The following is a 27,609-nucleotide window of genomic DNA, read 5'->3' on the forward strand; positions in this document are numbered from 1 at the left end:
TATCTGACGTTAACTCTCTAATTATCCAACGGCTGTAGTTACGGCTACACAAAGATTGTAGTGACATCACAGTCCGGTCATTTTACAAGAGGAGTCTCAGTCAAGCTGAGGTAAGAAGTGGGTCCGTGATTGTTCCAACATTGGCCAGACATACTGGGGTCCCATTAAGGCTTGGCCACCGACGTCGTTTAGACCGTATTTTGCGGATTACCTTGACCTGGCTACACTGCACACCTGCTGCCTTTTTCTTCCCTTCATATTCACCACCAACCCTCCCCCGCATTCCACACAAACCATTCACTCTCACTCTCCTCTCTTCTCTTGAAAATTGTCATCTTCCTCTCTCTCTTTTAATTTGTAACTAGGTCTCAATGAGCTATAACCAAAATTAATGGAGAAGTACAGATTGTGAAGTCGAGGTGGCTGGGATAGTTTGATAGAGTGTGAAATTTATCATTTTTTTCTTTCTAGTTGGTTTTTAATTGTTTGATGGGTCTTGCTTCACTGCAAGTTTGCATGGATTCGTCTGATTGGCTTCAGGTATAACGCCATGGCCATGCATTTGTAACTTCCATATAACTTTTTCTCATCTTTACTATAGTGTGCTGTTTATGACTCAACTCTAGGAAGCTAGATAGATACACGAATGAGAAAAACACATTCATATTTGTCAGGTTCGTTGCAAAGTTTCGATAATTGCCAAAACTTACAGGAAGATAGATAATTGCCAATACCGTATGTTCTTAAAGCTTTATCAACATAATTTGAATAAGATGAACATTGTTAATCACTGAGCGTTTTTGGAAATTAAATTCGGATGGATAATGGGATACTAATTATTCATCCAGACACTCTAGTTGGTTGCTGAAAATAGCCGGGAATGTGGGGAATGTCTAGTCCTTGCACTAATCGACATTTAAGATATGACAAAGAATGTTTAGTCGTAGCACTGACACATTTTGCATTATTTATTTGTTTCCATGTCAAGGGCACGATTCACGAGGATTCTGGCTTGGATTCTTCACCATCTGGTGGCGAGCTGCTGACTTACTCAAGGCCTTTGGTAGAAAGGAGGCCGCCGCCGCCGTACGATCAGGCGCTCAAGTGCCCGAGGTGTGACTCTACACACACCAAATTTTGTTACTACAACAACTACAGCCTTTCTCAGCCGAGGTACTTTTGCAAAACTTGTAGAAGGTATTGGACTAAGGGAGGCACCCTGAGGAACATTCCCGTTGGTGGTGGTTGTAGAAAGAATAAGAAAGTTTCTTCTAAAAAATCAAACGATCATCATCACCTCATTAACCAAAATCCCGGATTATCATCATCATCTCATAATTCCACTGATCTTCACCTTTCTTTTCCGGATATTCAATTTTCTCACCTGGGCAACATTCTGGGCGCTCATGGTGCCCTTGCTAACCCTAATTTCATGGATGCCAAATATAATGCCATGCTTGAAAACCAGACGCCTATAGGTTTAATGGAGAGTAAGTTAGAAGCTATCGTTGGAGGTTCTAGAAATTATGATTTTATGGCTCCAAACGTTCATGGTGTGTGCTCTCCATTTGAGATGTCTCTTGCTGGAAATGGCGGAACTTTCATTGACACTTGCCAGAGATTGATGTTCCCATATGAAGCAAATGAAGATCATCAAAATACAATTGATTTTAAACCAACTACTAAGCTTTTATCACCCGACTGGCAAGGCCAAGAGGGGTTCTTAGGAAATTTGGGTTCATGGACTGGAATGATGAATGGCTACGGCTCATCCGCTACAAATTCCTTAGTCTAAATTACTGATCCAAAAATGATCGTCATTGACTAAACATGCCGCAACAATAGGAGTGTGAATGGGAGACATCCCAAAGTCTGTAAAAATGGCTGCCATAAGTGCCCTAGTGTCGGCTTTGTGTTTTTGTTTGTTTTTTAATCATCTTTTTATTACATAATTTAGTGGCTTATCGCCATGTAAGGCATTCAAAGCTCTAGGAATTTCTTGTTATTCCGAGGAAGATCCGAAGATGTAGCAGTGCTTTTCTTTTTTTATTTTTTTAATTTAAAAAATACAATGTCTTATAGTTCTCTGTATATATATCTTATCTTTCTATATCTTTTATACTCCGTCGCCTGCGTGTTTTGTGAGTGATTATTATTATGTTACGAAATATCATGAAATAGCGGTAGCCTCACTGTGCATATGTCTCTGCGGCTTGGATGTTGTTTGAGATCAGAAAGAAAACGAAAGCAGTGTTTCCAGGGAAAGCGAAAACTCTCATTGAGTTTGGTGCAGTTACATGTGACCCCATGTCTCCACTGAGTTAAAAACAAATATATATATATATATATATATATATATATATATATATATATATATGTATGTATGTATGTATGTATGTATGTATGTATATGCTAATTTTCTATCCTCCACCCAGGTTATGTTTTCGTTTATTACAGAAATAATGCCCGAAGAGGACATAGATGATCAGACATTTCTAGTTAGAGTGTTTTTGTTTTTTGTTTTTTTTTTTTAGGAATTCCTCGCCTATTTATGGAAATCTTTTGGAAGTTTTTTTTAATACCCACTAATACATATTGAGGTTAATAATTTTCATTGGTTTAAAAAAGTATGATATGTACGTGATCTAAAAAATGTTGAGTTTAAGTTAAATTATAAGAGAATAGAGTAGTTAAATATAATTTCCATTGGAAGTTTGTACTTTATAGTACAGGTGCTTTGTTCAGAAGGTACCTGTACTACTTAAACTAGGAATCACCAAAGAAGAGGCAAATGACATAATAGAGAAGATAAAAGCCACCGAAGGAGTTGCAATTATGGGATGAAAAATGTCAAGCCACTTTGTACCAGCGGTTGTTGGTCATGTTGTACCTGGGCAAATGACTTTTATTGCCCAGAGGATGGAGTATCTGACATACAATGAATTTTACCATGTTGAATGCACGGCAATTTTTAATAGAGATTTGAAGTCGTTGGATTTTATCTCCCTCTTTTGCCAACTGATCCATTGTATGGGGTTGAACACAATAGAGAGTGAGAAACAGAGGCCCAAGTCCACATTCGTATGCATAAAATTCGAGCCTTTTTTACCAACAAATTATAACCGAAACTTGTTCACGGCTCTCCCTCAAAATCTGTATATTCTATCATTTTATTGTAAGAGCAATTTCTAATTTCAGCAAAACTGGGGATGTGATATATAGCCTTGCCAAGCCAACCTGAAAGAATCTTGCCATATTGCAGGTACAATTTTTCTGTTGTAATTTACAAATATAAGTTCAAATTTCGGTGATCAATTGTAGTGAAAATTTATGCACAACCCACTCAAGCAATTAGCACTTGTGCTGACACCATATCAAGAATGTTTGCATGATCAGATCTTCTGGTTAATGTACCACTTTTGGGTCTCTATGTGGCCTTCAACCAGCTAGTCAACAAAATGCTCAGGTACTGACCCTGGTTCTTAACCTGCCAACATTTCATGGCACACATTTTTTTTTCTCACCACACAGACACAAAACAGAAGAAGAAGAAGCCAAATTAAGACAGAAGACCCAATTGGTCCAATTGATTGTAGCTTCCATGCTTGTGCACTTCAGTTTAATAGAGATTAAACAGTTCTTGGTGCTGGCAACATCACAGTAAGAGAAAATACATATAAAGCAACAGCCGATACAGAAGACATAAGAAGGAAGCATAACAATCTAGGGTCACTACATAAATAAACAACCAAATTAATGTTTTATATCTTACAACTTCAATTAGGAAGAGGAGCTAGGCATGGAGCTGACCTTTCTCAGGAGGCCCTTAATCTCATTCTCCAATTTGGCTTTCATCTCTGGAGAAAGATTATCTCCTGAGTCTGCTAGCATTGATGTCATCATCTCAAGATTCTGCCTTATGAAGTCAAGCGGAGGTGCCTCAGCTGGCTGAGTAACTGACTCTGAAGGCTTGGACAGGAGCTGATAATTGAGTAGGGCTGAACCGAAAGGGTTGCTCTTCTCTAAACTTAGAACAGCATCTCCAGCATCCGCACTCCTGATGAAAACAACGTGGGCAATATTAGTATCCGTCAACAACTGTGTTTCTGATTCCTTCAAGGGCCCAAACCTGCAAAATGTTGTGACTAAAACCTCTTTAGTAGGCATGGAAATTCCTGGAGCAAACGTCAGGACAAGAGCAGTCCCTAAACATTCTCTGTTCTTATTTCCATTCATATTCAATGTCCTGGAAGCAAATCTTCTACTCAGCTGCCTTGCACTAGCTTCCCCTTTTCTCCTCCTCTTCTTCTCAGGTTTTCCTTGAGGGGATGCACAGGGCTCGGCACTAGTTCCATTTAAATCTGGTATTTTGGAAGTAGTTATAGTCTCCTGATGTTCTGATGCTGCATTTGCTTTCTTCCTCCTCCTCCTTTTCTGTCTGGGCTTACCTTCGATAGAGAGCAGGCCAACTCCCTGTGAATCTTTGATCAACAAGCCCGGTATAGGAGAATCTCCATTTCTTTGTTCAGGGATAGAATTGATCGAGTATGGGCCCTTCACCTGCAAGTCTACCACCAATGAGCCAAATTTAGCAATGTTTCCATTTAGATCTTGTAAGCTGGCACTAACTTTAGTCTCTGAACCACATGCAGCAGCTCCTCGTTTCTTCTTTCTCTTCTTTTTCTCAGAGGCCACATGGCCAATAACCTGGGCAGTTTCTGCCAATACCATGGGTGTAGCACCATTATCATTCAAATCAGGTATGCAAGTAGTTTGTCCAGTTGGCAGATTGTGAGTGCCTGTACTCTGGGAATTTTTTGCTGGTGAGCTGCTAGCATCAATATTCATATTTGCATCTGATAGGCCAGAAGGAGATTTAATCATCGATTTTTCTGGGTTAGTATTTTTCTTTCTCTTTTGCACCTTGTACTGAGGATCAGTATTCAGTAGAAGCTCACTTTTTTCCAGTGGGACTTTGCTAAGAGATGTATCAAGGATTTCATTCATATCAGATTTAGCATCTTTTTGCTTCAGGCCAACCATATTCTTGCAGCACATCTCATAAATGGATTCATCATGATATGCTGATATTCTGAATCTAGAAAAGAACCACTCAATTAAATCAAAGTTCTTGTTTTTATTTGGATAAAGGCAGTCTACAGCTGTACAACAGAGTTCAGACAGTAATTCTGCTGAAGATGCATTAATCAGCTCTGGATTTGCAGATAAATCACTTCCGCTTATGAATTTTTTGAACCATATTTTCTGGAACCTCTTACCACCGGATTTAACAGCTGCAGGGGAAACTGCAAGGAAACCTCCACCTGTTTCCTCCTCCATTCCATCATGAGTGACTCTCTGCGCCTTAAGGTATTCTGTTTCACATGGCAGGCTTTTGTCTTCCCAGTTTACATAAGGATATGATAGATACTTGCTCTTCTTCCGTTCTCTCAATTCAAATTCCCTTTTACTTTTCCCCTCACTCCAATCATATCCATTTCCCACACTCAAAGTGTGGAGTTCTGCAATTGTTGGAGATCCCATTAGGCTTCCCTCCTTTTGTTTAGATAAGGAATCCAATGCACTAGCATCAATGTCATTTCTAGCTTCAGAATCCTTCTTTCTCTTTCTCTTTCTCTTTCTGAAATTTGATGCCATTTTTCCAGGTGTACTTACCTCCTCGGTAACATTACCCAGGTCCCCTCCCAATATCATGCCCTGAGCTTCATTCTTCTTCCGCTGTAAAATGTTGTCATTGCTTCCAGTTACGAGTTTGTCATCATCACTATATTGAACATCAATTCCCAGTAGTTGATCCATAGGCACTTGGCTATGTCCAATAGAAAGATGAAAGGCAGACAAACGATTTTGTGTAGCACTACGCTCAAGCATGCCAGGCATGGGAAAGCCCAGAGCAAGATTTTTGAGTTGTGCTAGAAAATTGGCAGGTTCCAAATCATTGACCGAAAACTTGCCAAATTCAGCAGAATTATGCTTAGAGATGGAAGCTCCCTCTGTACTTACACTATTGACAGACAGTTGATGACTTTCTTTTGTAATACAAGAACAAGTCATCTTTGATTTCAGTCGTTTACCGAACTCATCTACTGCCTTTTCTACTGCAACAACAAAGCATCTAGCCTTACTTTTCCCAAACAGCTGTTCAAAGTTCTCATAGAAAGACTTCAGCTGAGATGGATGGCACCAAGCAACATGCCCACTTCCAAAATACCTTACCAGCAGGCAGTCCACCTGGTCAGTTTTCACTGCAGAAGTTGATGCATCAAAAGGGTCACATATCTTTCCAGGCCACCAAGTCTGATTTTTGGTTTTAACCCAGATGACATCACCAACAGAAAACTTGCTCTCTTGATTATCAATTACTACTTCCTTTTCCTCTTCCCTGGTTTCTTTTAACTCCTCACTCAGCATTGATCCAGTAACAGTTGCTCCATTAAGATTTTTTTTATTAGATCTGCTCAGAGAACCAGAAAAATCTACAAAAAGTGATATGTTGTCTCCAGAAACTTCAATCTTTTTAACTGAACCAGCTTCATTCAATTCTTTACCTTTCACAATCTTCTCAACCACAATTTCCTCACTCCCATCCTCAGCCAAACCTAACTTACCAACCGATAGTGCCTCCACAGAATCTACTTTATCTTCATTCTCCTTTACAATACCATCACTCGACAAACAGTATTTGTCAACCTCAGCAACACAAACACTGTCCTCTTCAACCTTAGCAGCACTGACACTAATCTCTTCACACCCAGCAACACCAAGACTAATCTCATCACACCCAGAAACAATAACACTATTATCTTCAACTCCAGCAGCATTATCTCTATTCTCTTCATCGCCAGCAGCAATAGAACTTATCTCTTGAACCCCAGCAAGACTATTATTAGTCACTTCAAACACAGCAACACTAACACAATGCTCTTCAACCCCAACAGCACTCACACTATTCTCTTCAACACCTGCAACACTGACACTACTCTCTTCAACCCCAGCAACAGTCACTCTATTCGATTCAACCCCAGCAGCACTAACACTGATCTCTTGAAACCTGGCAACACTAACACCATTCTCTTTAACATTATCACTAATCTCTTGAACTAAAGCAACATGCATACTATTCTCTTTATACCCAGCAATATTAACACTAATTTCTTGAACCTCAGCAACAGAAATACTATTGTCTTCAGCCCCATTCTCTCCTCCACTGTTATTAACCTTTTCAGCAACTTCCACATGACAAGCATTGTTACCGCCATTATTTATATAAACCTCTTTACCATTTTCTTCAGCAGGAACCAACCCAGAACACTTCTGCATAGAATCAAATAACCCAGAAGACCCTTGAGCTCCTTCTAGGGTTTCATAATTGGGATTTTGAGTTTCTAGGGTTTCTGGGGTTTGAAGGTTTTCCATAATCAAAACTGTCCAAAAAACTCTTCTTTTTAATCTAACTTTCAATTTTCTAATCTTTCAATCACCTCACAGCTGATCAAGAACAAAAGATAAAAATATAATAAAGATCCCGGGTTTATTGTCTATGAAACATAATTATAAAGATAAAAGAACAAACTTTAATAAAAATGAGACGTTAAAAGTTAAAAAAAGAGAGAGAAGGAAATCAAACGAAACAAGCGAAAACTTAAACAAAGAAGATAATAATACCTGAAAACAAAAGTGGGCATTCTCATAGTAAGCAGAGCAAATGAGTGGGTCAGCGGACGAAACACAAGTTAGAAAGAAATTGAAGGTAGTGGCTAAAGGAGAGATTTGAAAGAGAGTAGACAGAGAAAAGATAAGCAATAATATAAAGGCCGAAGTAAATAGAGTTCAGGCGACAGATACGGCAATGACAGAGACAAGGAGAGAGCCGAGTTTTGTTAATGCGTCAAGGAGCAGGTCTTTGTATCCCTTTCTGTGCGAATTTCATGTAAATCAATGTGCTGTTTGTTGGGATTGGAAATTAATCAAAATAAGCATAATTAGGAGGAAATTAAATTAGTTGAAATAATTATTGTTTAAATTACCATTATAGAAATGGCCAAACAACTATTTCCCATTGGTCTAAATTTAATTTTTTATTTCTTAATTATTAAAAATTTAAATATCTATTTTTTCGGTTAAATTATTAAGAGTAAAATTGTTATTTAATAAAAATATTTTTAAAATAAAAATATATTATATTTCTACCTTTCAAGTTTAAAAACTAACAAAATTCTTTTACTTAAAATTTGAAAAACTTACATTCCACTCTAAGGTTTTTAACGCAACAATTGGTGCCTAAAGATGATAGCGACAACAATATTCTCTCTCTTTGACTTCTCTCTCAACGGTGGTCCTTGAAAGTTTGAAAAATAAGCATTATTAGGACGAAATTAAATTAATTGAAATAATTATTGTTTAAATTACCATTATAGGAATTTAATCAACTATAATTTTACATCTTTAGGTAACCTTTCAATAAATTTCTAAACTAAACTCTCTCATCATGTATGGATCATTATTAACTCCTGTTTAAATTATCTCACATCAAATAAAAAATATCATTAAATCTAATTATTAAAATTAATTTTTACTTTAAAATCGAATTTAGAATTGGTATAAATTATTATTATGTATACTTGAAAGTCAAAAAACCAAATTGGGGGGTAGGGGTAAGTGCAAATTCAATTCTTTGCAGTTAAAAATTCTCTTTGAAGTATTCTAAAAGTGCATTTGGTTCAAGTAATATTTAATAATGGATAAGTATAAATAATTATTATGTTTAATTGAATATACTAAAAGAATATTTAGAGATTATTTTACTTATGTTTTTGAGTATAATTATTACAAAATATTTTTTTATATTATATGTTATATTAATTAAAAGTGATGATATTTTAATACTAAAAAAATTAATAAATAAGGATATAATTGTTACAAAATTAAAATTATTTTAATAATATTTTAATACTTAAGGTAAAAGTGATAATCAGATCACGATCTATATTATCTTTCATATCACTATTAGTATTAAAAGATTACTAAAAATAAGATAAGATAAATAATAAAAGATAAATTATCAATAACCAAAAGTTCTCTGAATATTAAATTAGAGATACAAGCAAACTTTATATTCTAAGAGACATTTTTCGTAATTTTATATTTTAGCGTAACAAATTATAATATTAAAATCTTGGTTAAATTATTTGAGTTGGAGTGTATAGGGGTAATTATAATCATAAAATCATAGTCAACATGCTATTAGCATAAAATCTTGGATCAACATTTTTTTTTTTTGTTTCATTTTACAATAAGGGTGTACATAGTTTGATTTTTATATATGGATTAGGAAAATAAAATTTAAAATAAACTAAAAAAAAAATGTTTGACAAAATCTCAAACTAAATTAAACTATTTTATATTTTACAGCTGAACTAGAAAACTGTAATTTGATGTAGCTTAAATTATTGTTTAGGCAAATAAAATGTATTTTGTATCTCATTTTAATTTTTACAATTATAATAATCAAATTACGACAGTTTGTTAAAGAAATAATAAATTGTTCATTAAACTGATGTAAATAAAATAAACAAATATATTAAAACCCACGTTATCCACTCTAATTGTTTGGAAAAGACTAATTGCTTGTGTATGTCCATCCGAGCATCTCATAACTCAGCAAGATGATGATGTATTGGTTATTTATAATGACAAATTAAGCCCTGAAGTTAGAATATTATGAGGTGAATATATGAATTTACATTTACATCAATAACCTTCTAACATTGAACTACCACAACCTTACAACTGAGGTTCTAACAATAACATTTACAATGAAAATGGAGGAGAGAATTGTCTTTCTTCTAAAACAAGTAAATGCAGGCAGCCCCAGGAACCCTACTTTTAGCCCACCATCTCATTTTTCATGTCTGTTATTTTTGTTTATATATTTTACACCCAGAAGAAGAAGAGAAGACTACTCATCCAAACTTTCTCTAATTAATTTTGAACGAGTGAAGATTTACCTGGCTGGCCCGTATCGGCAAACACAGTCATATATGTTCCCTTTAATCAACTTTTCTGCCAGCCTCTGATTCTTCACCATTGCAAGCTGCAATAAAAGGCTCTTCATGTTACAAGAAGTGTCAAAGGAAAAGTTTTAACTCTACCTCAACTTTGTATTTATTTATTTTTATTCTTTTCTTTCCTTTTTTTTACATCCTCTTCTTTTCCCCTTGTTAATGAGGATCCATAATTGATTAGGTAACTGCCCCTTGATTTTACAGAAGTCATGCAATATACTTCCAAATTTTATGTTCTGAAATAAATATAAAACTACGAGGTCATACCTTTAGAGCATCACATTTAAGTTGGTATGCAGAGCTCTACCCATCCCTTCCAAAATAATCTGTAGAGTACCAACTAATGTTATTAGAGTTATATGCATTGATCTCTCCACAATTCCTAAATTTATGTTTGTAACAAACTAATTTTCAATGGAGTAGGAAAACCAAAATACAAGAAGGAGCTACAAACAAAAGGAAAGTTCAGTATCTAAAGTTTCTGAAGAGGGATTTTTTTTTTTTGAAGTTTGTAACCAGCAAGGATTTCAGTAATTAAAATTACTATCATACCAGATCAGCATCTTTTGCAGCAGTAGCTAGCTCAGAGCTGACTTGCCTCAGGTCGATGCAGGGGCTACCGCACCCATTCTCAACTACCATCAGAGGAACTGAAGATGAGTTCTCTTTACTACCATCTAAGGTATTTATCATTGCATCCACTAGTAAGCCTTCTGCCTCAGCAGCTCTGCGAAGAATGTCACAATGCTGCAGATACAAGAATCAGACTGGTTTGTTTGATTTGACATATTGACATCATGCATGCTTGCTTAGAGTTCAATGGCACCTAGAGCATTAGATCTCCAAAATCAAAAGAGAATAATTTGTTTAGTTCCAAGATACTCTTTATTGATAAAGGACCCACTAACCAGGCATAATACTTCTATTTTTTTAAATTTAAACTGTCACAGTAGAATATGATTACCAAAGAAAAAAAATCCCTCCAGATGTCAAAAACACTGTTATAAAACAATGGGACAAATCAAATGTTAGTGAGGAGAGATAGACCTTGGCAGCCTCAGCTACAATATCAGGGAGTTCTATTGCAGTTACATCATTCAATGCAGGGAGGGAGTTTGCAACCAAAACAACCTGTAAAACATTTATATTATCTCTTCTTAATACATGAATTTAGTTGTAAGAACATATTACAAAGCTACAGCAGAGAATCTGATCCTGCATGAGATGATAGACTAATATTTTCAATTGCTACCTAAGCATCCACTTGCAGTCCATAACAAAAACTTATTAACAATGGAGATCCACTGCATTAGAGAGATTCAGGTAGGAAGGAACAAACATGATATATACTACCAATTAAAAATGGTGGGCTCCTAAGCAAACGGACAGGAATTGAAAGGAAACTGTATATAGTATTAGTGGACTCCATTCAAAGCCTTTCATTGACTTTGTGCAGAAACAAACTTACTTCTGTACCCCGTCTCAGGAGCTCCCGAGCCAAGGGTAGCATCCCTAGAACAATATCAGCACCTGAGTTGTCCATAAAGAGTAAAGCTCTCTTATGAGGTTGAGGCTTCTTCTCTCCAGACCCAAACATTCTCTCCTAGAAGAAATTAAAATCATCGACCTAAGTTAAAACATTAAAAACCCTCTTCAGAAATTTCATCACAAATTAAGTATTCTCCAAATTTTCAGATTCTTTTTCCTCAGTTACCCGCCAAGGTCTTTGCATTTTGTTGCGACTCATTCTATAAATTTCAATAATTGTCCCTTTGTGATAGAGTTCCACACAGGCCCGGGATCCCCAGTCAAATATGTTTGCAGCAAGTACACCCTCAATAGGCGTAAGCAGTCTTGTCTCCTGCAGAGTAAAGAGGAAGTTAGATGATATAACACAATGGTAGAAAGGGTGACCAGTAAAAGTGGGCAAAAAGACAAGTGGAGCCATACCAAGTCAAACTTAGTTTTAAGGGGGTGTTTGGTTCTAGTTTGTAAAGATTATCTTGGTAATCTATCTTTTATTCTTTTGTTTGGTTTGTTAGTAATAAAATATTACAGTAATCTTCTATTACCAATGCTGATGTAGCAGGTAATATTGGTGGTAATCTGATTATCACCTTCACCTTAGGTATTTAAAAATTACCAAGGTAATCTTGATTTTATTATAATTATATTATTATTTATTAATTTTTTGAGATAAAAATAAATTTATTTTTAATTAATATGACAAATAATATAAAAAATATTTAAAAATAATTATATTCAAAGGCATTTAAGTAAAATAATTTATTAATAATCTTTTATTACCTTTAACCAAACACAATAATTATTTATACCTATCAAATTTTATCAAACATAGTAATCATTTATACCCAGTAATCTTCTAAGTAATCTATCTTCAAATAAATCTTTCTATTTTGGTAATAAAATATTACCCAAACCAAACGCCTCCTAAGTGTATAAAAGACACCAATTAACTTAGTTTCATAAACTGAGTTTCAGTTGACAGTTCAATAAGGTTGAGCCCAAACTGAACTGAACAGAACCACATCATTTCATTTTACAGAAATTTAAAAGATACATTTTCTGTTATAATTGGACACTTAATTTATGTAATCATGGTTTTGCCCACACAAGATTGAAGATATAAATAAACCTTAATTCAATTCTTCCTAACCTGGCCACGACCAAAATCGCACTTTCTCTCCCACATCTCACCCTATCTCTCGCACCATCACGATATCACTTGCACTGTCACATTGTCACAGCAGCAGCCATTAAATAGATTATTTTTCTAGTATCAACATTTTTTTATGTTGTTCGCATTTTAATTATTTTTAAAGAATAAATTCATGGTAAACGTCTGGGCAGAGATATCAATCAGTATTTGTTTATTTCATTTTGAGTTAATTTATTTTCTTTTGAATTTCTTACACACTGATTGTTATTAAAAGAAATTTTCAAATCTCCAGTCAAACTGACCAATATTTGGTGGTTTAGTCTAATTCGATTTTTAAACATTGATGACTAGATTCAATTCAGTACTGAGAGAAAAAAAAAATCAAAATCCGTTTGATTATAACCAGCCCTAAGGCCTGGTGAGCTCACAAGAAGTATGCTCTAGGAAGGGAAACAATACATGTTTGTCCCAAACATCACTATTAACTTTAACCAGGGCCCAATTAGATTTATGAATCTCCCAAATAATTGAAGAAGTTTCTAGATATCAAAGTTAAAAGAGGCAGCAGGTATTAGGTGAGATTGTAATGATAATATTTGATATTGTCTATACGGCTTTTAACTTTTAGAGTCTTCGTATTAGGAGGAAACGAGAGGTAAATTCATAAATACACATACCTCACTCATATTGTCCAGCTCAACCAATAAGTCAGGTAAGACAACAAGTGATGCCTCATTTTCCCTGCACATTCACCCAAAAAACAAGAAAAATAAATTACCCTTTGCTTATTATGCATTTGTTTCCTAGGAGACTGGATGTGCATATTTTACAATGGTCACATGACTACACTGCACTCATTGACTCTACTTGCAATATGTTAGGAGAGGCACAGAGGGCCTTTATTTCAAGTAAAATACTATTTCCCAGATTGAGTAAAACGTAGTTACCTCTGTTTTATGCTTCTATAGCAGTCCAGAAACTGGAACTCTCTGAAGCACTCTTCTCTTAATTCCAAAAGATTGGCCAAACCTAACTTCCCGTACGCAGCAGGTTCCTCCATCAACCTATTCAATGGATTAAACATTAGTAAACGGAAAAAAGGCATGGTTACAAAGGTTCATTCACCTCTTTAGATTGCATAATTGTTAAATGGGCCCAAATTGTAAGGATATGAAAGAATTAATGGAATCAATAGTCCTTGAAAAGGTAAACTAAGACAGGTTTTAACTTTAGCACTTCACTGCCAAAAGAAACACACTTGTGAAGACTATGCAATTGGAAACTCAAAGCACTGACCAGGTTCAAGAAGTCACCCTCTCAAGAACTGGGATCATGTTTAAGACTAAGAATGAACAGGCATCAACAGTTATACTGTATATAATGTATAAAGTTTACACACAACTCAACTTAAAAGTCAAGAAGTTGTTAAAAGTTGTGTACAAGAGGAATATTCTAGACAATTAGATACACAAAAGTTAAAGGGAATTAGCTCATAGGAATAACTGAGGAAAGGATGTGCTAGCAATCATGCAATTGAGTCTTCTTTTTCAGAATATGGCAACTCTACAGATCCTCTTAAAGGATAAACAGTCAGGCAATTACATCACCTTTAATAAGCATAAGCAGCGATGCATGTAGGAAGTTTATATCAAAGTTAGTCAACTATCATTAATTTCAGTTTCCATACTGCAACATTAAACTATTGAATTGGAAAAAGGCACTTCCTTAAGCCTGGAACCATTTATGTAGATGTGAGCAAACCCAACAATCCTAACTGTGCACTTATTTTCCTTCCCAGTTGTAGCATATAAATGAACATAAATCTATATTACAATCAGGATGTAGGCCATTCAACTTATTACAGATTCGACAAAACTCTAGCTGACTTATACAACTTTCACAAGTAAACCAAGGCAATAAATTTATGAGATATAATTTGTGAGAGTACAGTTACCTAGCCAAGTGAGCAGAAAATGCACGAGCAAATGCATCTCCCCTTCTTTTAGCATCATCAGTTCCACCTTTACTTGCCACTGTCTACTGTAATTCACATTAAACTCCCACAATTAGTACCTAATATCAAAAAATGTCAACTAATTCTTCCAGAAAATATGACAAGACAAAGAAAATAGATAATGAACTTCCCACAATGTGAAGATGTTAAAAATATAACATCATAGACAATGAAACCAAGGAGTTCAAAACAAAGCGCAAATACAAAGGATCTAAAATCAGACCCTTAAACCACTAAAAAGTCTGACCTTTTCTTTTTTTGATAAAAAACTATGAACTTTGTATTAACATGATTAAAAAAAAGCGAGAGAGAGAGAGAGAGAAACGACCTAAAAATCTAACTATATTGTTAGAACAGAAACATCAACCCAACAACTATAAGTTTTAAATTTGATTTTGTTCTTCCTCTTAAATTCAAACCAGACATCAAATGGACACATATGAGGTCCCTTCAAATATAAAATATTGTTTAGGACTTCTTCTAAAATCACCCTCCTATTGCACAATCGTTACAAAGCACACATATTGAATAATGACAGTGTTTTAAGCATTGATATATATAATATATTCAATAATGATGATCCCATTGAACATGAAACTGTAAGCTCCCAATTAGTGTGAGCAGACCAGGGCTTTTTACCAGAACAATAAACAGGCAATTACAAGTTTATCTCTTCCTGAATCTACTAAGCACCTGGAAAAATTCTCTTGCTAGCAAATTTATCTTGCAACATTGTGGACTTGATTTGAATGTGTGTTTTCATGTAAGACTGAGATAGAGGTATGAGGATGATATTTCTATTTACCTTATCAACAAGGTCTGGTGATAGGAACCTGGGTAACCCCTCACTGCCACTGCACTTTTGAAGATATCTCACCCAAAGCTTAATCACCCAACTAAAGCAACTGCTGAACTGCGTAAATTCCAGCCAAGACAGAACACGCAAATGTAAATAGTGCAGAAAAATATGTGTTGTATTGATGGAGTTATAAACTTAATTACAGCAGTTTTCTACCAATATAATGACTATCTCTCAGCTGTTACAATTGATTAACACAAATTTACAGAACAAATACAGATTTCCAGCAAGGCACAACTCAGTATCACTGAACTGAGTTCTAAAAGTATTCACAAAACAACTCCAAAAACCATAGCCAAAGGCTCCCTTATTCAGCTTTCGAGAGGCTAACTCTCTCCTACTCACTTTACTCAAATTTTTCCCCCCTTCTTCTCTTCTGCTCCAAGTCTCTTTTTTATCTCTCTTTTTTCCTGCATTCCCAATCTAGCATTGCCACTTGATCTTGGGATATCTTGGTGGTCCCATATTCTGATTACGTATCCTGATCTGGAGGCTTCTACTGTGCTGCATGTTCCCCTGCAGGTGGAGTATGTTTTAGTACAAGTTGACTTGCTAGTTGACTGCTACGTGTTATCCTCCTAGCATTGCCACTTGTGTTTCCTCTTTTCTTCATATAAAAATAATCCCTAACATTACCCCTCCCATGGAGAGGCACCTTGTCCTCAAGGTGTGATTGGGGAAAAAGATATTGAAGGTTGTTGCATGATTCCCAAGTCCACTGGCAATCCGACAACCCTTTCCCATCTGACAAGGCTACAGATGATGCTATTGACTGTGGTAACTCAACTGGAACACCAAGCAGAGCTAGAGAATTCTCAAGAGCTGACTTTGTTAAAGGCTTTGCAATTTGCTGGTCATCAAGAGGACACCTTTTATCCTGCTTCATTTCAAGAATCTCAATCTGTTGCAGCTTTTTCTGTAAAGCTCGAATTTCCTTGCTTATGCCTTGATTGAGATCATCTTTGGGTTACAAAAAGGATTCTAATTTTGTGTTTCCTTCCTTCTTGACAGTGGATTTTTTCATATTGTTTTTATGAGTCCTCATAACCTCATCCTCACTACCCTCCTCTTCACTATTGATGACGACAGGAAAAGTAGCAGTTGGTGTTGGGAGCCGACGATAACACCAAGGTTCTGATGACCTCAGGTCTAACAGCTTCTCAAGGTTAGCTAAAATATCTAGAGATGCACTAGAAGAAGCATGTAATGAGACTGTCAAAATATAGTCAAGGTTGCGAATATAGTTAACCTCACAATGCTTCCTTAGATCATCTGCTTCAAGTGAATCTTTAGTAGCTTGTTCACCTCCATAGCCTACAAATAAGAAGTGGCTAGAGTTTAGATCGAGAAAAAGGTTATTAGGAATTGTGAATTGAATTGGGTTTGGGGAGTATGTTGTATTAGTGCTGCCAAAGCTTTTTGGCAATGGAGTTAACCCAACTGGGTGGTGTTGAGTGGAATATTTTCTAGGTTTTGGGTTTTTGAATTTGAGTTTTTGTAAAATAAGATTTTGGGCTAGAATGTGGTTTTTTATATATGAAATAGGTGTTGGCCTTGTTGATGAGTGATTGGAAATGGGGTGGGTAAATGTTAAAGGGTTATTTGGGCCTGGGTCATATATTTTGGTTGGGTTAATGGAAGGGTTAATGAAAAATTGGGTTGGGTATTGGGCTAGGTTTAATAGTGATGGATTTTGGTTTAATGAGTTGGGTTTGGGCTGGGTAAATGGTTTATTGGGCCGGGTAGGGTTATAAACCCTTCTTCTTCCTCCTCTTCTTTCTTCATGGGCGCCTCCTTCTCCAGAATTCAGCATCTTCCTCTCAGGAACGCTGCAACCAAGTGAGAGAGTGAACTCCGACAGCTGGATCTCGTTGGCATCGTTCACTTTTTCACTGTATATTGTCGATTTCTTCTCCCAATCACCCAAATCGACTATTTTGTCGCCAAAATTCTCAATCTCAGCGTCTTTTCTCTTTTTTTCACTGTCAAATACGATTAGGACGCCTTCATCATCCCGATCGTCTTCTTCCACCACAAGAATGGCCCATGATTTGCGCTTACAGTCATGCTTCGGCTCTTCTTTGTCGTCACAGCGAGGACAAATTCTGTTCGTCATCGATTCTCGAAGTTCCCATTGAGTCAGTCGTCGAACCATCCACCAACGCCCATTATCTTCGATGAAGTCGACTTTCTCCATCCCTAGAATCGGTACTCTGATACCAATTGATAGGAACCTGGGTAACCCCTCACTGCCACTGCACTTCTGAAGATATCTCACCCAAAGCTTAATCACCCAACTAAAGCAACTGCTGAACTGTGTAAATTCCAGCCAAGACAGAACACGCAAATGTAAATAGTGCAGAAAAATATGTGTTGTATTGATAGAGTTATAAACTTGATTACAACAGTTTTCTACCAATACAATGACTATCTCTCAGCTGTTACAATTGATTAACACAAATTTACAGAACAAATACAGATTTCCAGCAAGGCACAACTCAGTAACACTGAACTGAGTTCCAAAAGTATTCACAAAATAACTCCAAAAACCATAGCCAAAGGCTCCCTTATTCAGCTTTCGAGAGGCTGACTCTCTCCTGCTCACTCTACTCAAAATTTTCCCCCCCTCTTCTCTTCTGCTCCAGGTCTCTTTTTTATCTCTCCTTTTTCCTGCATTCCCAATCTAGCATTGCCACTTGATCTTGGGATATCTTGGTGGTCCCACATTCTGATTACGTATCCTAATCTGGAGGCTTCTGCTGTGCTGCATGTTCCCCTGCAGGTGGAGTATGTTTTAGTACAAGTTGACTTGCTAGTTGACTGCTACGTGTTATCCTCCTAGCATTGCCACTTGTGTTTCTTCTTTTCTTCATATAAACATAATCCCTAACATCTGGCAAATGCTCTGACAGTACTGTGAACCAATACCTATAGCAACAAAAAATTTTTTCAACACAAACCTTCTATTCGCAATTTTTTTTTAGGTAAAATTGGAAATTAATTATTATTATTATGCTAATCAGACATTCAAGAGTAAACACATTTACAATGTGCACTCACTCTAACTCACTGTGATCTGCAAGATCAATGGTATTGGGCTCATACCTGTGGGCATAAGAAGAAATAATTAAAACCCAAAACTTATGCAATATTTGGTGTATTTTATACTTTGATAAAATAAATTACAAAAATGAAACATAACAGTAAATTTCTCTGAGAACACAAGTAGCTACTTGTATTGAAAAATTGAAACATTAACAGGAAATCAAGAGAAGTATATGTTATTTTCTTTTTCTACGGTGTATGAAATTTAACTGTTAATAATTTGTACAAGATATTATCAACTTAACCAATATTATACAAAGGTAGTGAATGCATAAAAAACATTCATCAGCAAAATGTTATGCATAACAACTTAAGAAAGAGGCATCAAATTGGACATGTGAGACAATATCCATAACCTGTGCCATGAATGATAACAACAGAAAATAAATGGAAAAATTCAAATTAACATGAAGTACAATATCAACAAGATTTATGCGAGGAAAAATTTAAACTAAAATTGTCAGCAAAACATATTTACAGATTCACATACTGTTAGGACTTCATATAATGGTAGGGCACAAAACCAAGACACACCACAAAAGCAAGACAGAGAGGAAGACATAAAAGCAAGGCAGCAGCTGGACCACTGTGAAAATGCAGACATGTGGCAAATAAAATCAAGGGTAGTTAGAGGAGAAAGGGGTATAAAAATAGAAGAAAAGAAGGTGAGAGGGGATAGACATTTTTCAAGAAAAAAATATGCAGCTTCGGCTAAGAAGGAGAGTACCTAGCCTCTCGAAAGCTAGGCCATTTGGGGAGAAAAATCAGAAAGCAAAGAGGAGAAGGAGAGCCCAACCTCTCGAATGCTGGTGAAGGAGCCCTGAGCTTAAGTATCTTCAGTGTTTAGTTTCTTGATTTTTAGCTTAATTATTGAATTGATTTGTAAGAGAAACAAAACTCTTGCTATTTCGTGGATGTTATATATTAATATATCATGGATACATTCTGAAATATCACTTTATCATTTGCTTCAGTACAATATTTCATACAACATTTACTGTTACATTGCTATTGTATCTACTTTCGTCCGGTCGTTGTGACAGCCAAATACTCCGCATCGAAGGTGTCCGAGTTGCTTACCAGAAATCCAACACCAGGTACTTATCATATGATATCAAAGCACCTTCCTGGATAGATTTGGAATTAGGAAAAATGGAGTCGGAAAACAGAAACATGGCAAATAAAAGTAGAGACATGAACAAAAACTGGAGAGAGAATTTTGAAGACGCTTTGTGGATTGCCCAAAAGTTGGGTCTCTCTTCTGCAAATAAACTGTAAGAGCATTTGAGAGAGCTTGGGCCGCCAACAACAGTCCAAAAATAGGAAACTAGTAGGGAAACCGAGAGCAAGAAAGATGGGTCAATTGAAATGAGAGATTTTGATAGAGGGGCATCAATATCCTTGGACGATGAAGCAATCTTCGGCAAAATCAAGGTAGATCTGGTGGAAATAGTACATTTCAATGGGGGTTTTGTTGGTTTTGACAAAGTCCAACCACTTGAATCAACTCCCATGCTCAACCTTCATGTTTTCCGGTCAAAAAAGATGAAAACCAGTGTTGGAAGTGTGAAGAAAAGAAAGGAAAAAGAGGCTGCAGGCGGAAAGGAAAAAGAAAAAGTGGGAATTAAAAACCTTACCCGAATTCCACCTAATCTAGAAACCCAACCCAACCCAAAAGTCCTATCACATAATTCAAACCCAAACCAATTTCAATATAAACCCAACTTTAGTTTCCACAAATCAAACCCAACCCAACTTTCATTTTTTATTAATCACCCCATTAACCAAACCAAAATATATGACCCAAGCCCAAGTGTTTGTTGTACATTCACCCACCCTATTTCCGATTGCTTTTCCACAAGCCTAACACATATTTTACATTTTAAAAAACCCACATCCCAACCCAAAATCTTACTCCACAAAATCTCAAATTTAAAAAACCAAAATCCAACTAAAATAAGCTTAGGAAATTGTTGCCCAAGCCACAAAATTTTCCCCAGCCGCATCTTCTTTTCACCGCAACAACAACTAAATTTACATAACCTAACTCAAACCACCACAACCCAAATCTAGCCTACTTACAACCCACTAATCAAGCCCATAGTTGGAACCCATCCCACTTATAATCACAATTACAACCCACAACCTCTCACACATGACCTCAAACCCATTAACTTATCTACCAATATCCAACCACCCCAAAACCATAATCTCCCTTCACATAACCTGTGGATTTCCATTTTTTCACCATTCCGGCAGCTACATTTGAGCACTAGCAATTCCTTCCCCCAACAATGATGACCGCAACATTAGTCACTTGTCAATTGGACCTCCAAACGGCAACCACCGCAGCTCTGGAAAATTATCAAATGTTGTCACAACTTTTGTGCTTACTAATTGTCAGAAGTTTTTTATCAAAAGGCAGAACCTACTTCCCTTTGAAATTGCTCAAGAGAGTTTTGCAGCAATGAAAGTTAAGTATCCTAGCTTTCACCTTGAGGACAAGGTGATTCTCGTTGAGCAGGGTATTGTTAGGACTTCATATAATGGCAGGGCACAAAACCAAGACACACCACATAAGCAAGACAGAAAGGAAGACACAAAAGCAAGGCAGCAACTGGACCACTGTGAAAATGTAGACACGTGGCAAATAAAATCAAGGGTAGTTTGAGGAGAAAGGGGTATAAAAATAGAAGAAAAGAAGGTGAGAGGGGAGAGACATTTTTCAAGAAAAAAATATACAGCTTCGGCTGAGAAGGAGAGTACCTAGCCTCTCAAAAGCTAGGCCATTTGGGGAGAAAAATCAGAAAGCAAAGAGGAGAAAGAGAGCCCAGCCTCTCGAATGTTGGTGAAGGAGCCCTGAGCTTGAGTGTCTTCAGTGTTTAGTTTCTTGATTTTTAGCTTAATTATTGAACTAATTTGTAAGAGAAACAAAGCTCTTGCTATTTCGTGGATGTTATATATTAATATATCATAGATACATTCTGAAATATCACTTTATCATTTGCTTCAGTACAATATTTCATACAACATTTACTGTTACATTGCTATTGTATCTACTTTCGTCCGGTCGTTGTGACAACCAAATACTCTGCATCGAAGGCGTCCGAGCTGCTTACCAAAAATCCAACAATAGGTACCTATCACATACATTTTAGGGTCAGTCAACAGTGGAAACACCTCCAATGTGGGTACAAGATGCAGAACACCAACATTTAATGCACTTGCATCGGGACGCAAAGTGCCACCTTTGGATAAAGGAACTTCAAAGCCTCCAAGTCCAGTTGGACCAGGTGGAGCCATAGGTACAGGAGCAGTAATCTCAGTGCCCTTCAAGACGAATTTTTCCATCCATGAAATTTGACATTTCAACCAACATACAATATTTGAAGGTCTAATAAAACAAAAGAAAATGTCAAAAATATCTTCTTGTGGAGATTTAGTCGCTGGTGCAGAAATTATAAGGGCTTAATCCAAGTTCGCCGATGATCTACACTGTAAATAAGAACTGTTTTTTCTAACTCAAATAAAATCTCTCTCTCTCTCTCTCTCTCTATATATATATATACATACACACATAGCTTGAGCAGAATCATTATCATGGAGTTAATTTAGCAAATTTCTTTGGAATCTAATAGAGACCCAATAGATATATTATACTCAAATATTTCAAATCCAAATAATATTTTATCCTAATTAAATTAAATATATCCTATCATAATTAATTCTAATATACTATCATAATTTAAATATATTAATTATTATCATTATTATTATTTATCTGATCCTATCAGAATCAATCCAAAAACAAACAACCACATGATAGTACTTTGTTCAAATATATATTAGAACTAAGATTAGAACATAAAACTTTTACTTATTCATTAAAAGTTGTGTGTGTGTCACTTTAGATAAAACCCTGTAATTTCCAAATATAACATGAAAAGGCACAAAATAGTTCAAAATAAATTTATAAAAATATAGCTAGTCCACAAATTTGCTATAAATCCCACATATAAAATCAGGAAAGCATGTTTTCTATGTGATATAACTACTCACATGGATTTAGAGCCAAAATTGGTTAAATAAAGGGTGGTTTTGCATTTATACACACGTTGCCAAGTTATCCTTCTCCTATTAGGGGTCTGAATAAAATCAACCCCAAAGCTTGAATGTGGTGAAAAGATAGAGAAATGTTGTGGTTTTATTATTAACTTAAAATTTTATGTATCTTTTCTTTAATAAATAGTAGACAAATCAAAATATAGCAAAAGACTGAGTTCCAGTTAATCACACTGAGGGCGAAACAGCCCAATCACAACTGCATGTACCATCCAATCAAATAGCACTAACCCCCAGAGCTAGAAAATTGGCAGAACGAACAATTAAATTTCAATGTAAAATACATTCGAGGTTAGATTTTGTGAAGTCAGATTCCACTTGCCTTCTCATTTAAATCCCCAAGTGGTGGACCATGAATCTTTCCACCAGTGTATGGTGCACCCATTGGGAACCTTTCAACCAACTGATGAACCATCAAGTCATCCAGACCATGTTTTTCGTAACTCATGAATGCACCTAAAGCTCCTAGAAACCCTTCATGCCGCAAAAACTTTGCTTGTGCCCCTCCTTTTGACCTAAATATTTAATGTAAGACTTCAAAGTGTCAGGAGAAAATATTATACACAAAATTTCAAAAAAAAAGAAAAAAAAAAAGGGAAAATTAATTGTGACAACAAAGTAACAACTATAGAGCAGATATCATCTTAACAATGTGTATAACTAGTTTCATGCACTTATTAATCAGATGGAAACTGAAACCATAGTTTTAATGAAGCAATCCTTACCAGAATTGAACAGCGAAGGAGATTGTGTCCATAGTATAAGCATGACCTCTTATAAAAAATCCTCCAAAAAAGATCCGCTTGAGTCCAAACTGCAGTGCATTCAGTTATGATATCTGCACAGTGAAACAGCCACGCAGAAGCAAAACCACTAACCAATAGTCAGGAGGAGATTAATCATCCACAGTATTGATGCCAAACAACTTCCAACAAAATCATGTAGAATGGAGAGCCCTAAAGTAATGACACATAATTAAATACATCATCCCAATCTTCACATGAAAGAATGACATTAAAATTTATATAATGATAACAGCTTGTCTTTGAAAAGTCCATGGACTGTTTCGATCCTTTTTCTCCCTTCCCTTCTTCAATCGGAAAATAAGAAAGTGATGGGAAAATATGAATATTTAATAAAAGGGTAGCAAATTTGTCCATTGGCATCAAAAACACCCTTAAGATGCTCCGAAGTAGAGTTGACAAAATTTTCTAGAAAAAAGAAACACCACAGTACAATATAGGTAGCAAATTCAAATATCTATTTAGTTCCAGCATCAACCACTGATATGCTATTGAATTTAATTAAGAAAATATATAAGAACTGAGCATATAAAGCATTGAATTTCATGAAAGGGTGAGATTGAATTACATGTTTTATGCTTGTCTAACTCATCAGTATTGTGATCTGTAAAATATTCTAAGTATATATAAAGAAAGAATAACTCAAAAATAAATCAAAACAGAAACTAGAACAAAACTAAAGGCACTTTTTCAACAGAAATCCTAGCTAGAGTACCATCTATATTGCAAAACCGGTCATCTGCGAATAATGAACAGAAAGTTTTACATCTTGCATAAAGTACAGTCTACATGGAACTAACCTGCCCAATGTTATACGAAATCATACGCAAGAGGGACAAAGAAATATCTTCAGGCCTGTAGTCTTCCAGCTCCTTCTTGTCAGATATAGCCTTGCCAAAACTAGATGCAATGGTTGATGCTGATAGACCAATCTATGGCAACAGATAGACTTAGTCATTCCAAAGAATATGAAAAAGAAATGTTTCATGCTAACATAAAGATAGAAAAACAAATAAAGATCCAGCTCTTCACTCACTTAACCAATGGTCTGAACACCCCAACCATTAAAGAAATGAAGAATACAATTCAAGATTTTCCTTCATTTGCCAAGCTAAATACAATTTATATATACCTTAGGGGGCGTTTGGTTTGGGTAATGTTTGATTACTAAAATGGAAAGATTACCTTGAAGATAGATTACTTAGAAGATTACTGGATATAAATGATTACTATGTTTGATAAAATTTGATAGGTATAAATAATTATTGTGTTTGGTTAAAGGTAATAAAAGATTACTAGTAAATTATTTTATTTAAATGCCCTTGAATATAATTATTTTTAAATATTTTTTATATTATTTGTCATATTAATTAAAAATAAATTTATTTTTATCTCAAAAAATTAATAAATAATAATTTTTCTATAATAAACTCAAGATTACCCCAGTAATCTTTAAATACCTAAGGTGAAGGTGGTAATCAGATTACCACCTATATTACCTGACACGTCAGCATTGGTAATAAAAGACTGTAATATTTTATTACTGACAAACCAAACAAGGGAATAAAAGATAGATTACCAAGGTAATTTATCTTTCCGCCAACCAAACGCACCCTTAGAGTAATCCATGCCACCATAGATGTCTCCAACTAGCATATCTATTGTCCTATTATCTCCCCTTTGACTAAGCTCTAGCAACTCATCAAAACTGAAATGTGAATAAGAAAAGTAAGATCATAATAAGAGCTCACAATATAGAAGCTAGATACAAAAAGCTCAAAGATCAAATTAACCTCTTAAACTTTGTTAATAACCGTCCCAATCCCCAATAAGTACCACCTCCAACATTTGTCCCACTGACCCGCTGAAACTTCCCATCTCCATCTACCTAAACCAAATTAGAGGCATAGATCATAAATTTCTAAGTTTTTACCGTATTTGACATCAAATGACCAGCAGTTGAAAACCAGGAGGAAGACAACAGTACCTTGATCATACTAACACCAGATCCTATATTTACAAGAAGATAAGGAAACAAATCATTATGGTCAATTTGCACAAACTCTTTCTGGCCCTCCATGTGTGTGAAAGGCAACACAGATCAAGATTCCCATTTTAAATCTCAAAATACATTAAAAAGCAAGTGAAAGAATGTTGCAAAAGAATACAACAAATAAAGCATTTGACAAATTGTTCTACACATAATAGAATGTGAGAAAGCCATCCAACAAATGGAGAAAAAGAGCACGATGAGAACATGTAGTACACCATGGCCATTAAGAGCAGAAAACAATTGAGGCAGTAATAAACACAAAAACAGAGTCAAACCCAAAACAAAACATAGACTGCTTTTGAAGAAGTAGAAGAAAACTGTACCTCCAATATCAAGAGCCAAATGGGAGATATCTCAGACTGATTAGGCAACAAAATAGTGGGATTTCTCTCCTCAAAATTGCCTTGAATTGCAGCCTTGCTTAGGTCGAGTTGTGGCCTGGAACCTGAACGATGAATTGAAGACATCTGTTTCTCACCCTGGTTTGGGCTACTGTCTTCTCCTCTGACCAAAACAACTCCCTTGTCTTTAGCTTTGTTATTTTCTTGTTTTATTACCGTACCGTGAATTTCAAGAACTGGGTTTTGGTCCTCTGTTAGACCAGTCATTATTCCCAACACCAGCCGCCTAACTACAGCCTCCCAACTGTTATTATTTGGATCAGAGTCCTACTTGATCACTCAGAATTACCCTACCCCCCAAAAAATATCACAAAATTAATAAAAAACAAACAAAAGGAGTCACGAAGAAGAAAAAACAAATTAAATGTACAGACAAACACAATATGAATTAGCATTAAAATTTAAAAAATATAATGATAAAAAAGAAAAATCCATGTTATGAAATTTAATGCGAGAAGCAAGATACATTAAATATTTCAATTTCAATTAGTTAGTGCTCAAGATAATAAGTTGAGTCCAGTGATTCAAACTGAAGTAAGAAATGGATCCAGATATGAGTACGAGAGAATTCAAAGGCATGAGGTGAAAAGCAAGTTGAAATGATCAATATAAATATAATTAAAAAATAAAGAACGAATAGCAGAAACGGCGTTACAAATGCAAACCTTAAAAGCTTGCTGATGATTGGTTTGTTTAAGACAAGGAAAACGCCGGGATTGGGCAGAGGCATCAAGCCATCAATGTGCTCTTCGCAAACAAACTAAACCTCTATCACTGCTGCAACTCTCTACATAAATTAATAATTTGTGAAAGCTATGGCTTCAATTGTCTGAACGAAGCAGCCATAGTCGCGTGACTAGCGCGTGAGCGTTTCTCCTCTTGATGAATATCAAATACAGTACGGATGGATCATGCGTGTATCTTTTGGTTATATTGTTTTGGCGCGCTGAAATCATTTTGACTGATAATTTCAGATGGTGGTGTGATGGTCGAAGATTGACATGGCAGGTGGTCTAATGCGGAGGTGTCTACGGGTCGGATCAGATTAACTCTGGCTCAATTTATTGGGTTCATAAGTCGGATTGAGTCTTAAGCCTACATAGTGATAAGTCTACAGACCAGATCGGCTCATAGAATTTTTAGTACTCAAGGCCTGATCTTACATTTATAAGATGGGATCGAGACTTAATCAGGTCGGTCCAGGCTCATCAATCAGTCTATTTAAATAAATTTTTTTAAAAATTAATTAAAAATTTAAATATAAATTATTTTTTAATTATTAAAACTAAAGATAATATGGGACATTTTATTTATAATTTTTTGCTTTTGATAGAAAAATATCATGGTTATATAATACAAAAAATTATTATAACATATTAGAATGAATTAATTTATATATTGTATAATTACAAACATAATACCATACCAATTATCTATATAAATAATATTCAATTTGATTGAATTTATTTGATCTTGATTAATTTGTA

At 35.5% G+C, this 27,609-nt stretch overlaps 2 protein-coding genes and 1 pseudogene across 3 annotated transcripts; 1 reads left to right on the top strand and 2 right to left on the bottom strand.

Annotated features, from left to right (window-relative positions):
• Nucleotides 1-2,112, top strand: LOC123204515 (dof zinc finger protein DOF5.6-like). The gene is made up of 2 exons (XM_044621222.1): nucleotides 1-540; nucleotides 989-2,112. Exons 1-2 carry the CDS (start codon nucleotides 490-492, stop codon nucleotides 1,793-1,795), a joined length of 858 nt encoding a protein of 285 aa, XP_044477157.1. The 5' UTR covers nucleotides 1-489; the 3' UTR covers nucleotides 1,796-2,112.
• A 1,447-nt stretch (nucleotides 2,113-3,559) lies between these two features.
• Nucleotides 3,560-7,975, bottom strand: LOC123204514 (serine/threonine-protein kinase ATM). 2 transcript variants are annotated; one of them, XM_044621221.1, is made up of 3 exons: nucleotides 7,687-7,975; nucleotides 4,130-7,509; nucleotides 3,560-4,057 (listed from the first exon to the last, which is right to left on the bottom strand). In XM_044621221.1, the coding sequence occupies exons 2-3, from the start codon at nucleotides 7,435-7,437 to the stop codon at nucleotides 3,781-3,783; spliced, it is 3,585 nt and encodes a 1,194-aa protein (XP_044477156.1). In that variant the 5' UTR covers nucleotides 7,438-7,509; nucleotides 7,687-7,975; the 3' UTR covers nucleotides 3,560-3,780. The 2 variants fall into 2 exon arrangements, with proteins under 2 accessions (XP_044477156.1, XP_044477155.1); XM_044621220.1 differs by having other exon boundaries at nucleotides 3,560-7,509; nucleotides 7,687-7,974.
• Nucleotides 7,976-9,716: 1,741 nt separating this feature from the next.
• LOC123204785 lies at nucleotides 9,717-26,329 on the bottom strand (annotated as a pseudogene).
• Nucleotides 26,330-27,609: the final 1,280 nt, after the last annotated feature.

Source organism: Mangifera indica, chromosome 20, assembly GCF_011075055.1.
Source record: "Mangifera indica cultivar Alphonso chromosome 20, CATAS_Mindica_2.1, whole genome shotgun sequence".
In the NCBI taxonomy this organism is placed as follows: domain Eukaryota; kingdom Viridiplantae; phylum Streptophyta; class Magnoliopsida; order Sapindales; family Anacardiaceae; genus Mangifera; species Mangifera indica.